General features: G+C 35.3%; 1 protein-coding gene across 2 annotated transcripts in view; it reads right to left on the bottom strand.

Moving 5' to 3' along the window:
- RPS6KA6 (ribosomal protein S6 kinase, 90kDa, polypeptide 6) overlaps positions 1-13,491 on the bottom strand; it is a 154,761-nt gene that overhangs the window by 71,720 nt on the left and 69,550 nt on the right. For both annotated transcript variants that reach the window (XM_008585631.1, XM_008585690.1), the window contains 2 exons: positions 12,996-13,076; positions 11,027-11,106 (listed from right to left, as the gene is read on the bottom strand). In XM_008585631.1, coding sequence (XP_008583853.1) covers positions 11,027-11,106; positions 12,996-13,076 — 161 coding nt within the window. The remainder of the gene's footprint in view (positions 1-11,026; positions 11,107-12,995; positions 13,077-13,491) is intronic.

Here is a 13,491-nt window from a genome sequence, read left to right as displayed (position 1 = left end):
TGATTTCCTTGTACATTTCTTCTTTCAGGTCCTGTATACTTTTCCTCATTTCATCATGTTGTCTAGCTGAGTTTTCTTGTATTTCATTTAGTTTCCTTAGAATTATGACTCGAAATTCCTTGTCAGACATTTCAAGGGCTTCTTGTTCTATAAGATCTAGATCTTGAGAGTTATTACCCTTTGGTGGTGTACTTTCTTGATTTTTCATATTTCTGGTATCTTTACTTTGGTGTTAATCATTGTGCCAGGGGATTTTATGGTCCACTGAGTCAACACTATTGTCTGGCTAGCATGCTGCTGGGGCTGCCAATTTGGTATGGCTGCCTCATTGTCTGCTTGGTTGCCCACTAGTGCCTCAGTTGTGTGGTCAACTCAGGTCTTGGTCCTCTACGTGGTGGTGCCTCTCTGGTCAGCACACACTCAGCCAGGCTGGGGATGGAGTCAGGCAGCAGTGTCAAGGCCTACCTGCTGCGTCGCACACTGGCAGTGCAGGGCGCATGGTCTCCATGGATTTTCAGCTTCTCCAGCTGTGCGCCTCTCTGATTTGTATGCATTTGGCCAGCCTGGGGATGGAGTCAGGCAGAGGCGGTGAGGCCTACCTGCTGGGTCGTATGCTGGCACCACAGGGCGTGTGGTCTCCAGGGATCTTTGGCTTCTCCAGCTGGATGCCTCTCTGATTAGTGCACACTCAGCCAGGCTCACCACTATATATTTTGATATTAGCAAAGTAAGGTATAGCTTGAGAGTTCTCTATATTTATGTGTGTATTTTGTGTGTGTGAGTGTGCACTTCAGGGGAAAGAATTGGGATAGGTACCTTTCCCTTTAAAATATAAGTGATATATATTATAAAATTGTTTAACACATACAAAAATGTGTTTTTAAATGTCTTTTCTAAGGCATAAGAATAAGTCCTCATTTTGGAGTATGTAACTTTTTTTGTATACATACAAGTGAAATATAATCAATAAACAACTACTTATTAATAAGCTGTCTACAGAATTAACCTCCAAATCTTTTTTTTTTTTTCTTTAAAGCCTGTTCAATGAATATTCTAATTTATTGTCTTTGGGGAAATGTATTTAAAATGCTTGCTCTTACCTAATATTCCAGACTTAGGAATCAAAACTTACTGACTGCATCTCTGTGCTAGTATGGGTTTAGATAGTCCCACATCGAGAATGGAGGTCTGAAGAGTTTAAAAGAAGATTAGTAATGACTACAAGTAAGAATTTCTCAAACACATTCGTGACACTTCTACACAATCTAAGACAAGAAATTGTGAATACTGGAGTACTGTTATACTGTTGTCTCACTATGTCTTGGGACCAGCTTTTAATATGGTCCTTTGAAGGCCCTCCTTGGAAGAGGGCATCCTAGAAAGACCCTACCTGTTCTATAGTGAACAATATACCAAGAACACACTATGTTCATGCATGGTACATTCTGCACTGGAGGTAGATAGAGAGAAGCCAGAGACCTTAGCCACTTAAGCACTGGCTAGCATCCACAAAACATACTGTTCCTTTGTACAACAAGTTCCAGAGCTCTGGGAATCAACAGTAGCTCTCCCACACCCAACATTTTAAATTCTGGAAGTAATATTTTGATCCACTATCCCCCAATTAAAATGCTACTCCCAGACTACCACTTCAAGACATAATTAAGTAGACAAGACAGGATTTAATCTCATGCCTGAAATATCTAAAACACAGGACAAAATATATGAAATGATATTTTTCAAGACATTGGACATCAGGCAACAGAGAACAATGAATAGTAGAGAAATGGGAAACAAGCAAGGTATGCCCTATAATTGTAATACCCAGAAAGAGTTTCCAAGTAGGAGTGCAGGGAAGGCCAAGTCAGGTAGAGCCCAGAAGACATCCTGAGTTGATAAGCTGAAGGTGAGAGTCTGGGAGAGGAAGGAGGATAGTAATCACAGGCTGGAGTAATGGAGAAGAGAGAATTGCACAGAGAGAACTCTAGAAATATGTAGATAGTCTCTTTCAAGTATTCAGCAGAGAAATGTTCAGCACATGTGAGTGAGGACACTACCCGGAACCAGGAAAAAAAAAAAAACAAGGATTAGAGAGATCAATCCATGGAACTCAAACTGAGAATAGCTCCTTTTACCTCCAGCCAGAGCAGAAAACCCGATAATTCATGGGGCCTCTGACAGTGTAATCAGTGGGCTTTGCTTTAGTGATAAAGCAAAAATAACTACTGACTAAATGCTACCCTAGTCCAGCCTAACAAACCTTAAAAGACCTGAAAGAGAAAAAAAAATTAGTTCTATATCCAAGATCAAACTCAATAATATTTATAAAAAATATAAAAATATTCATCACCTAACAATGTAAATTTCAATGTCTGACATCCAATAAAAAATTACCAATCATAGATATGAGAAAAATACCTGAGCCCAGGAAAAGAACAACCCTAAAGGATTAAAAGAAGAATCCACTTACCTCACAAAGGACCAGGATAGTTCCTGTTCCCAACAGTGAGAGTAAAACCTCATAATTCAAATGGTATTGGCTATAGTACTAAGATGGGTCATGCTTCAGTACTGGGGAAAAATTAACCCTATACTGAATGCCACCCTGGTCCTACATAATAAAGTTTAAAAGCAAGACTTAAAATGATCAAAGGATTTCCAAAAAAAGGTATCTGCATTCTAGAACAAAGCTAAGTTCTATTTATAGGAAAACAAAAGTATTTAGCATGCAAAAAAATTAAATGCATAATGTCCACAATCCAATAAAAATGACCATACAAGTATGCCGCCATTGAAGCACAAAAGAAGACACAGACAATATTTAAAGAAATGAGTATGGCTGTGTTCTAATAAAATTTTACTTACAAAGACAAGCAACTGACCAAATTTAGCCTGAAAACCATAGTTTCCTGACCCCCGAGTTAAAGATGTATGCTATAAACCCTAATGCAACCACTAAAATAACAACAGTCAATGTAATCTATCATATTAAAAGACTAAAGAAGAGGGCCGACCCCGTGGCTCACTCGGGACAGTGCAGCGCTGGGAGCACAGTGGCGCTCCCGTCGCGGGTTCGGATCCTATATAGGGATGGCCGCTGCACTCACTGGCTGAGCGCGGTGCGGATGACACCAAGCCAAGGGTTGCGATCCCCTTACCGGTCACAAAAAAAAAAAAAAGACTAAAGAAGAAAAAAACATATGATCATCTCAGTAAATGCAGAAAAAGCATTTGAAAAAAATCTAACAGCTACTCCTGATTGAAAAAGGAAAACTCTTAACAGCAAAAGTAGTAACAAAAGAGAACATTCTCAACCTAATAAAGAATATTTAAAAATACACATACCTAACTTTATGATACAATGATGCTTGCCCTCAAGATCAGAAACAAGGCAAAAAATGTCTGTTCCCACCAGTTCTATTCAGCACTGGACTGGGATTCAAGCCAATGAGACAAAGACAAATAAAAGAAGTGACATCCATACCTTAAAACTAGAAGACTCCTTATTAACAGATAAAAAATAGAAAATCCTTCAAAATCTACGAAAAAACTTCTAGAAGTACTAAGTCTGGGTAGATTACAGGATACAAGCTCAATATACAAAAAAATCAATTGTATTTCCATCCAATTTGAAATTGAAATTAAGAAATCAATTCTATTTGCAACAGCATTAAAAAAAAGAAAGTAAAGATAAATCTGACAAAAGATATGCAAGACCTATACACTGAAAACAAGACACTGTGAGAGAAATTAAAGAAGACCTAAATAAATGGAAAGAGGTTCCATATTCACAAATTTAAAGACTCAATTCTGCTAAAATATCAATTATCTGAAAATTGACCTACAGATTCAATATAATCCCAATCAAAATCCAAGCAGGCTTTTTTGTACAAAGTAAAAAGCTAATTTTAAAATTTATAAGGAAATGCAAAGAACTAGGAGACCCAAAACAACTTTCATTTAAATAAAAAAGCAAAATTCAAGGATTTGCACCACCTGTCCTTAAGACATATTAAAAATGTACACTAATCAAGATGGTGTGGTATTGTTGTAAAGACAGAGAAATCAATAAATGAGCAGAATAGATTATCCAGAAATAGATCTTCATATATATGATCAATTGATTTTGAAAAAAGAATGCAAGGTAATTCATTGAAGAAAGAATAGTCTTTTCCAATGATGATGCTAGAACAACTGGATATCTATATGCAAGAAAAAGGACTTTGACATATACATATAAACTTATAAGAAAATAATCTTAATGGATCATAAAAATAAATGTAAAACCTAAACTACAAAACCTGCAGAAAGCATAGACGGAAAATCTTTATCTGGGATTAGGCAAATATTCCTTAAATAGGACACTGAAAACATAATCAACAGGAAAGAAAACCTATAAATGAGACTTCATCAGAAAGAACTTCTGCTTTTCAAAAGACACTGCTAAGAGAATGAAAAGATGCACCACAGACCAGAAGAAAATATTTGCAAATAAAATACATGACCAAGGACTTAAACCCAAAATATATGAAGAACTCTGAAACCGTAATAAGAGGCCCGAACCCATGGCGACCACGCACCCCAAGGCACCAGTATGACCAGGCAGGCACTGAGGCACCCAGGCCAAATTGGTAGTCCCAGCAGGATCCTAGCGAGACAACAGTGTAAATCCAGTGGACCATGAAATCCCTTACCACAATGACTAAACAACAAAGTAAAGACACCAGAAACATGAAAAATCAAAAAAGTACACCACCAAAGGGTAATAACTCTCAAGATCTAGATCTTATAGAACAAGAAGCCCTTGAAATGTCTGACAAGGAATTTCGAGTCATAATTCTAAGGAAACTAAATGAAATACAAGAAAACTCAGCCGGACAACACGATGAAATGAGGAATAGTATACAGGACCTGAAAGAAGAAATGTACAAGGAAATCAATGCCCTAAAAAAGAATGTAGCAGAGCTTGCTGAGCTGAAGAATGCATTCAGTGAAATAAAAAATACAACAGAGTTTAACCAGTAGGCTTGCATGAGCAGAAGAGAGAACTTCTGAACTTGTAGATGGGCAGTTTGAAATAACACAGGCAGACAAAAAAAAAAAGGAAAGAAAGAAAACAAAATTAAAAACATTGAAGAAAATCTAAGAGAGATATCAGACAACCTTAAGCACTCAAATATCCAAGTCATGGGTATTCCAGAAGGGGAGGAAAAAAGGAGATTGCATTAAAAACATATTCAGCAAAATACTGGCAGGGAGCTTCTCGGGTACAGGAAAATACACATATCTTCAGATTCAGGAAGCTCAAAGATCCCCAAACATATTCAACCCAAAAAGTCTCCTCCAAGATATTTTATAGTAAAATTGGCAAAACTCAAAGACAAGGAGAGAATCTTAAAAGCTGCAAGAGAGAAGCGTCCAGTCACCTACAAGGATACCCCAATCAGACTAACATCGAACTTCTCATCGAAAACCCTAAAGCAAGAAAGGAAAGGATGATATATTCAAAATACTAAAAGTCAGGGATTGCCAGCCAAGAATACTCTACCCCACAAGGTTATCCTTCCAAAATGAAAGGCAAATAGTATATTTCTCAGACAAACAAAAACTGTGGGAGTTCATGAGCACCCTTACAAGAAATTCTCATGGGAGTACTTTGTTTCATACGTGAAAAATAACCACTACTGCCATAAAAACTCAAGAAAAATAAAAACCCACTTTTAAAATAAAAATGCTAACAATGAAGACACACACAAAATATTTAACTACAACCCAAGAAACCAACAAAAGGAAAAGACAAGCAGGAAATCAGAAGGAAAAAACAAAAGATACTTAAGACATCTAAAGAAAAATCAATAAAATGCTTGGAGTAAACCAACACCTTTCAAAAATAACTGTAAATGTAAAGGGATTAAATTCCCCACTCAAAAGGCACAGACAGACTGGATTAAAAAGATGGACCCAACAATATGCTGCCTTAAAGAGACTCACCTCACCTGTAAAGACACACATAGACTAAGAGTGAAAGGATGGAAAAAGATATATCATGCAAATAGAAATGAAAAACGAGCTGGAGTAGCTATTCTTATATAAGATAAAATCAACTTTAAAGCAAAAAACATAAAAAGGATAAAAAACACCACTAAATAATGATAAAAGCATCTTTCCATCAACAAGACATAACAATTGTGAATACATATGCACTCAATCTTGGAGCAACCAGATTTATAAAGCAAACACTATTCAACCTAAAGAATGAGATAAACACTATCACCATAATAGCAGGGGACCTAAACACCCCACTCTCAACATTGGATGGATCATCTAGGTAAAAAAATCAACAGAGAAACGCAAAACCTAAACAATACATTAGACCAAATGGACTTGGCAGATATCCACAGAACATTCCATCCAACAACCTCAGAATATTCATTCCCCTCATCAGCTCATGGAACAATCTCCAGGATATACCACATGTTAGGTCACAAAGCAAGTCTCAAGAAATTCAAAAAATTGGAATTATTCCACATAGTTTTTCACACCACAATGGATTAAAATTAGAAATCAATAACAAATGAAACTCTGGAAACTAAACGAACATATGGAAATTAAACATTCTACTTAATGACATATGGGTCCAAGAAAAAATTAAACTGGAAATCAATAAATTTCTTGAAACTAATGAAAATAATGACACTCATACAAAAACCTGTGGGATACTGCAAAAGCAGTATTCAGGGGGAAATTTATGCTTACTTCGGAAGAATGGAAAGATGGCAAATAAACAACCTAATACTTCACCTTAAAGATCTAGAAAAACAAGAAAAATCCAAACTCAGGGTCAGTAGATGGAAAGAAATCATTAAGATCAGAGCAGAAGCAAATGAAATAGAACCCCTCCAAGATCAATGAAACAAAAAGTTAGTTTTTTGAAAAGATAAATGAAATTAACAAACCTTTATCAAGACTAACTAAGAAAAGAAGAGACAAGACCCCAATAACAATAATTAGAAATGAAAAGGTGACATTACAACTGATACTTCAGAAACACAAGGAATCATCAGAGATTACTATAAACAACGATGTGCCAACGAATTTGAAAATCTGGAGAAAATGGATAAATTTCTGGACAAACACAAACTACCAAAACTAAGCGAAGATGATGTTGAAAATCTGAACAGACCAATAACAATAAAAGAGATTAAAGCTGTTATCAGAAGGCTCCCAACAAAGAAAAGCCCAGGACCAGATGGGTTCATAGCAGAATTCTACCAAACATTCAAAGAGGAATTGACACAAATTCTCCACAAACTATTCCAAAAGATTGAAACAGAGGCCATTCTCCCAAATTCATTCTATGAAGCAAACATCACCCTGATATCAAAACCAGGTAAAGTTACAACAAAAGAAGAATACTACAGGCCAATATCCTTGATGAACATAGATGCAAAAATCCTCAATAAAATACTAGCTAACAGAATACAGCAACACGTACACAAAATTATACACCATGACCAAGTGGGATTCATCCCAGGGATGCAAGGTTGGTTTAACATATGCAAATCAATAAATGTGATACAACATATCAATAAAATCAAAGGCAAGGAACATATGATCATCTCTATAGATGCTGAAAAAGCATTTGACAAAATTCAACATTAGTTCATGATAAAGACTCTCTACAAGTTAGGTATAGACCGAAAGTATCTCAACATAATTAAAGCCATATATGATAAACCCACTGCCAATATTATCCTGAATGGATGCCTACTCTAACCACTGCTATTCAACATAGTGTTGGAAGTACCAGCCAGAGCAATCAGAGAAGAGAAGGAAATAAACGGCATCTAGACTGGAAAAGATGAAGTCACACTTGTCCCTATTTGCACATGACATGATCCTATATATTGATCAGCTTAAAGGCTGTACAAAAAAACTCTTGGAGTTGATAAGTGATTTCGGCAAAGTAGCAGGATACAAATCTACATACAGAAATCAGTAGTATTTCTATTTGCCAATACTGAACATGCAGAAAGAGAAATCTAGAAAGCTAGCTCATTCACAATAGCCAGCAAAAAAATAAAATATTTAGGAATAGAGTTAAATAAGGATGTGAAAAATCTCTATAATGAGAACTACAAACTACCATTGAGAGAAATTAAAGATGACACAAGAAGATGGAAAGATACCCCATGCTCTTGGATTGGAAGAATGAATATTGCAAAAATGTCCATATTACCCAAAGTGATATGAAAATTCAATGCAATCCCCCTCAAAATTCCAATGATATTTTTCTCAGAAATGGAAAAATCTATCCAGACATTTATGTGGAATAACAAAAGACCATGCATAGCCAAAGCAATTCTGAGCAAAAATAAATAAATAAAATAAAGTGGGAGGCATAACACTACCTGACTGTAAACTATACTACAATGCTATAATAACCAAAACAGCATGGTACTGACATAAAAACAGACACACTGATCAATGGAATATAATAGAGAATCCAGAAATCAACCCACACACCTACAGCCATCTGATCTTTGACAAATGCACTAAGCCTACACACTGGGGAATAGACAGCCTCTTCAGCAAATGGTGCTGGGATAACTGGATATCCATATGCAAGGGAATGAAACTAGACCCATACCTCTCACCACATACTAAAATCAACTCAAAAAGGATTAAAGAATCAAATATACACCCTAAAACAATAAAACTTCTTAAAGAAAACATAAGAGAAACACTCCAGGAAGTGGGACTGGGCACAGACTTCATGAATACAACCCAAAAAGCACTGGCAAGCAAAGGAAAAATAAACAAATGGGATTATATCAAACTAAGAAGATTCTGCACTGCAAAAGAAACAGTTAAGAAAGAAAATAGACAACCAAAAGAGTGGGAGAATATATTTGCAAAATATACATCTGACAAAGGATCAATATCCAGAATGTACAAGAAACTGAAACAACTTTAGAACAAAAAAACAAATAACCCAATTAAAAAATGGGCAAGCAAGCTAAACAGGCATGTCCCAAAGGAATATATACGAATGGCCAACAGACACATGAAAAAATGCTCAACATCACTCAGCATTCAGGAAATGCAAATCAAAACTACACTGAGATAGCATCTAAACCCCAGTTAGAAAGGCTAATATCCAAAAGACTGTGAATGATAAATGCTGGTGAGGTTGTGGAGAAATAGGAACTCTCATACATTGTTGGTGGGACTGCAATGGTGCAGCCTCTATGGAAAATGGTATGGAGGTTTCTCAAACAATTGCAGATAGATCTACCATATGACCTAGCTATCCCACTGCTGGGAATATACCCAGGGGAATAGAAATCAACAAGTCAAAGGTATACCTGTTCTCCAATGTGCATTGCAGCACTATTTACAGTAGCTAAGAGTTGGAATCAGCCCAAATGTCCATCATCAGATGAGTGTATATGGAAAATGTGGTATATCTACACAATGGAATATTACTCTGCTATAAAAAAGAATGAAATACTGAAATCTGCAACAACATGGTTGGACCTAGAGAAAATTATATTAAGTGAAACGAGTCAGGCACAGAAAGAAAAATATCACTTGTTCTCACTTATTTGTGGGAGCTAAAAATAAATAAATACACAAATAAACTGAGTGGGGAGGGAAGAAGACACAACAATCACAATTCCTTGAAGATGTTATGACAGGTGAAGAGATATGAGGTTGTTGGGAGGGAGAAGGGTGAGGAAGGGGGGAGGGTGGTTTCAGTAATGGACCACAATAATCAACCACATTGTATACTGACAAAATAGAATAAAACTTAAAAAATAAATAAAACTCAAAAAGAAAACAAAAAAAACAATAAAAAATGGCCAAACGATTTGAATGGACATTTTAAGAAGTAGATTGATAGATGGAAAATAAGTGTATGAAAAGATGCTGAACATCATTAGTCATTAATATGAAGCAATCCAGAACCAGCATGAGATACCACTTTACACTTATCACATGTCCAAAATTTTTAAAAAACTGATTATACCAAGCATTGGCAAGGATGTGGAGCAACTAAAACCCTCATATTCTGCTGGTGGGAATGTAAAAAGTATATAACCACTTTGGAAAACAGTTTAGCAATGTGTTTAAAAATTAAAACATGTACCTACCATATGACCCAGTCATTATACACCTAGGTATCTCCCCACGAGAAATGAAAACAAATATCCATAAAATCACTCGTACATGGATGTTTATTGCAGCTTTACTGGCAAAATCCCAAAACTGCAACAACCCAAACATCCATCAACAGGTGAATGGATAAACAAATCATAATGTATCCATACAATGGGTAATATTACTCAGGAATAAAAATAAATGAACTACTGATACATATGACAACATAAATGGATCTCAAAATAATTAGGTTGTGTCAAATAAGTCAGACAAAAAATAATATACACTGTATGACTCCATTTATCTAACCTCCTAGAAAATACAAACCAAATAGTGACAGCATATTCAGTGGGGTTAAGGCAGGATGAATGCATTACCAAGGGACAGAAGAAAACTCTGGGGGATGATGGATCTGATAATTATTTTGATTGTAGTGATGGTTTCACAGGTAAATACAAATATCAAAATTTATCTAATTGTGTACTTTAATATGTGCAGTTTATTTTATGTCAATTATACCTTCATAAAGGTATTTTTTAAATGAACAAATTAAACACTACTCCCAGAGCCATTTAGGTAGTTTGAGTAGCCAAAGCCCTGGGCTTGCCGCTATCTACTTCATCCAGTAATCCATATTGTTCATGTGGCTAAGAGAATAATAAGTAGCAGATTGAGATGATCTAAATAACAAGCAGACAAAAAATGCCATTAACTGGCACATCACTAAGTACTATGCAATAAAACAAACAAAATAATTATCACTTAAAATTTCTATAGGAAACATGTAATTGGCAAAAGAATAAGAATTTTCTTAGTTTTGTTTCAATAAAATATAGTCAAAATTTTCAAATAGATAACTCACCTCTTTTGATAATCTTGTAAAGACATCTCCTCCCCTGAGAAAATCCAATATTAAATACAGCTTCCCTTCAGTCTGAAAGGCTAAGTAGAATTTAGAATGTAGTAACAGTACAATCTTAAAGGCTTAAAAAGCTTACTATACTTCTTAATTAACACGTCTGTTTAGAATGTTATCACTAAACACTATAGAGCAAATAAGTATTTACTCACAAGGTCCATTATTTGATAACACCTCAAAATTAAACCCAGTGGTTAATCAAGTGTTGAAAGCTACAAACCTCTTCCTAGAACATAATCAGCCTTGCACGTGGCTTTACACAGAAACTTCTACCACCACCATTTTCCTGATTTATGAAGCACCATGTTCTACTGCAGCTGCCTGAACTTTACCTCCTAACCAACTACTGAAAATCTACTAATGCTATAAAGCTCAACAAAAATGCCACCTCATCTACCAAGCTTTCCAGGATTTCTCTCTTTTCACATTTCCCTACAGCATCCTTACCCTCTTCTTCATCAGAACTACATGCTACTACTTTTTAGATCTCATTATAGTTTATTTATGCCTCTCATGATACTTATTCCATTTTGATTTATACAATTAGTTGTTTACATTTCTGAGTTGCCTATAAATTATAAATTTCTTCAGGTCAGAAACTGTTTCCCTTCTATAGCCCACCGTTTTTAATACAGTGTTTTGCACACATTAAGCATTTACTGATCAATCTAATGACATACTGGTGACTCAAGGAGGTCTTTAGCTATTACCACTTTTATTCCATTAGAGTAACAGGGAGTGAAAGAATAATGGGTGAGAATTTCTAGTGGGTTTGTGTGTGTGGGTGTGGGTGTATGTGTACAATATTTGATGATCAAATCAATATTATTAGCATATTCACTATAAGTAATAATTATTATTTGTGTCCCTTACCCAATTTCTCCTTAACCCCCCCCCTTTCCTGTGGGTTTTTTTTTTTTTTTTCCCTTTTTGTCTTTTTTCGTGACCGGCAACGGGATCACAACCCTCGGTGTTGCACCCACACCGCGCTCAAACAGTGAGCGGACCGGTCTCTATATGGGATCCGAACCCTCGGCGGGAGCGCCGCCGCACTCCCAAGTGCCGCACTCTACCGAGGGCGTCACCGGGCCGGGCCCTGTGGGTTTCTAATAGAGAAAATTGAGTACATATTTTAATGCATTATTTGTAAATTACACTAATAAAAAAATCAGCTGGCACTTTTTAAAATCAAGAAAATTGAAAGTGACATAGTAGACTATCAGTGACTTAGTTTTCTATATATACATACACATATAATGCATATATATATACACACATATATGCATATATATTATTAGATAGATAGATAGATAGATAGATAGATAGATAGATAGATAGATAGATGACAGATAGACAGACTGATAGATAGATATATCTTTTAGTTACCCAGGGAAGCCATACTTCACAATCTCATCCATAGATTAAATTAGCAATGGAGCCATGATTCAAATTCAGAAATGTCTGACTCCATAGCTCATGTTATTTCCATTACAACTACTGCTTCTTACTGGTATTCTTCTTCCCCTAAGTATAAAAAATAACTCAAATAGACTAGTATAACTAGATGGTCTTCTAGGAAATAAGACTAATATGGGCACTATGAACAAGTACCCAGATGTTTTACATAAATTATCACAATAATTTATAGCCTAAGATCACTGGAGATACAGCCTAGTGAAGTATAGAAATACTGTCAGAAAAGTAAGCAGAAGACATATCTTGTTACCTTAAAAAAGTTAACCAACTTAGACATATGAAAGAATTACAACTAAAATCTGGAGATTGATACTTATTTCAGATAAATAAACTTTACATAGTTGAATATATTAAATAAGTTTGAAGTATTTATTTCCTGTTATAGTACCGAAAGTCAATCTTCTCCAATTCCATAAATAAAAGAAAGATTACATACCATAATGCAATTTGACAATAAACGGATGATTTACTTCCACCAGTATATCCCTCTCCATCTTTGTCCGAACTCTGTCTCGAACTAATAATTACATAATAGTAGAGAATATATTATTCTTGCATATAATTTTGGTAAAGACACCATCAATAATTTACCAAAACGTATATATATATAAAAATATAACTTCATAAATACCTAAATTTGGAGTCCATATATTCCTAGATGATACCATATTGTTGTAAAACCAATAAATTCAGTTTAGATATAGATATGGGTTAAAATGGCATAAACAGGTATTTAACTAATCTGCCTTTATTATATATTAGTCTTTAATTGTTCATATAAGTTTATTGATTAAAAGTAAGCATAGCGGTACTTTTATCACAGCCTAGAAGACAATGTATACAAGTGTATGCAGGTGGTAATGTTTTCTCAATATGCAATATTGACTCAGAACAGCAAAAAAAAAAAAAAAAAAAAAAGAATCTTGAAAGAA

This window comes from Galeopterus variegatus, unplaced genomic scaffold (genome assembly GCF_000696425.1).
Source record: "Galeopterus variegatus unplaced genomic scaffold, G_variegatus-3.0.2 Scaffold10, whole genome shotgun sequence".
NCBI lineage: Eukaryota > Metazoa > Chordata > Mammalia > Dermoptera > Cynocephalidae > Galeopterus > Galeopterus variegatus.
Note: the sequence above shows the minus strand (reverse complement) of the source record. Positions and strands in the feature narration are given on the sequence as shown.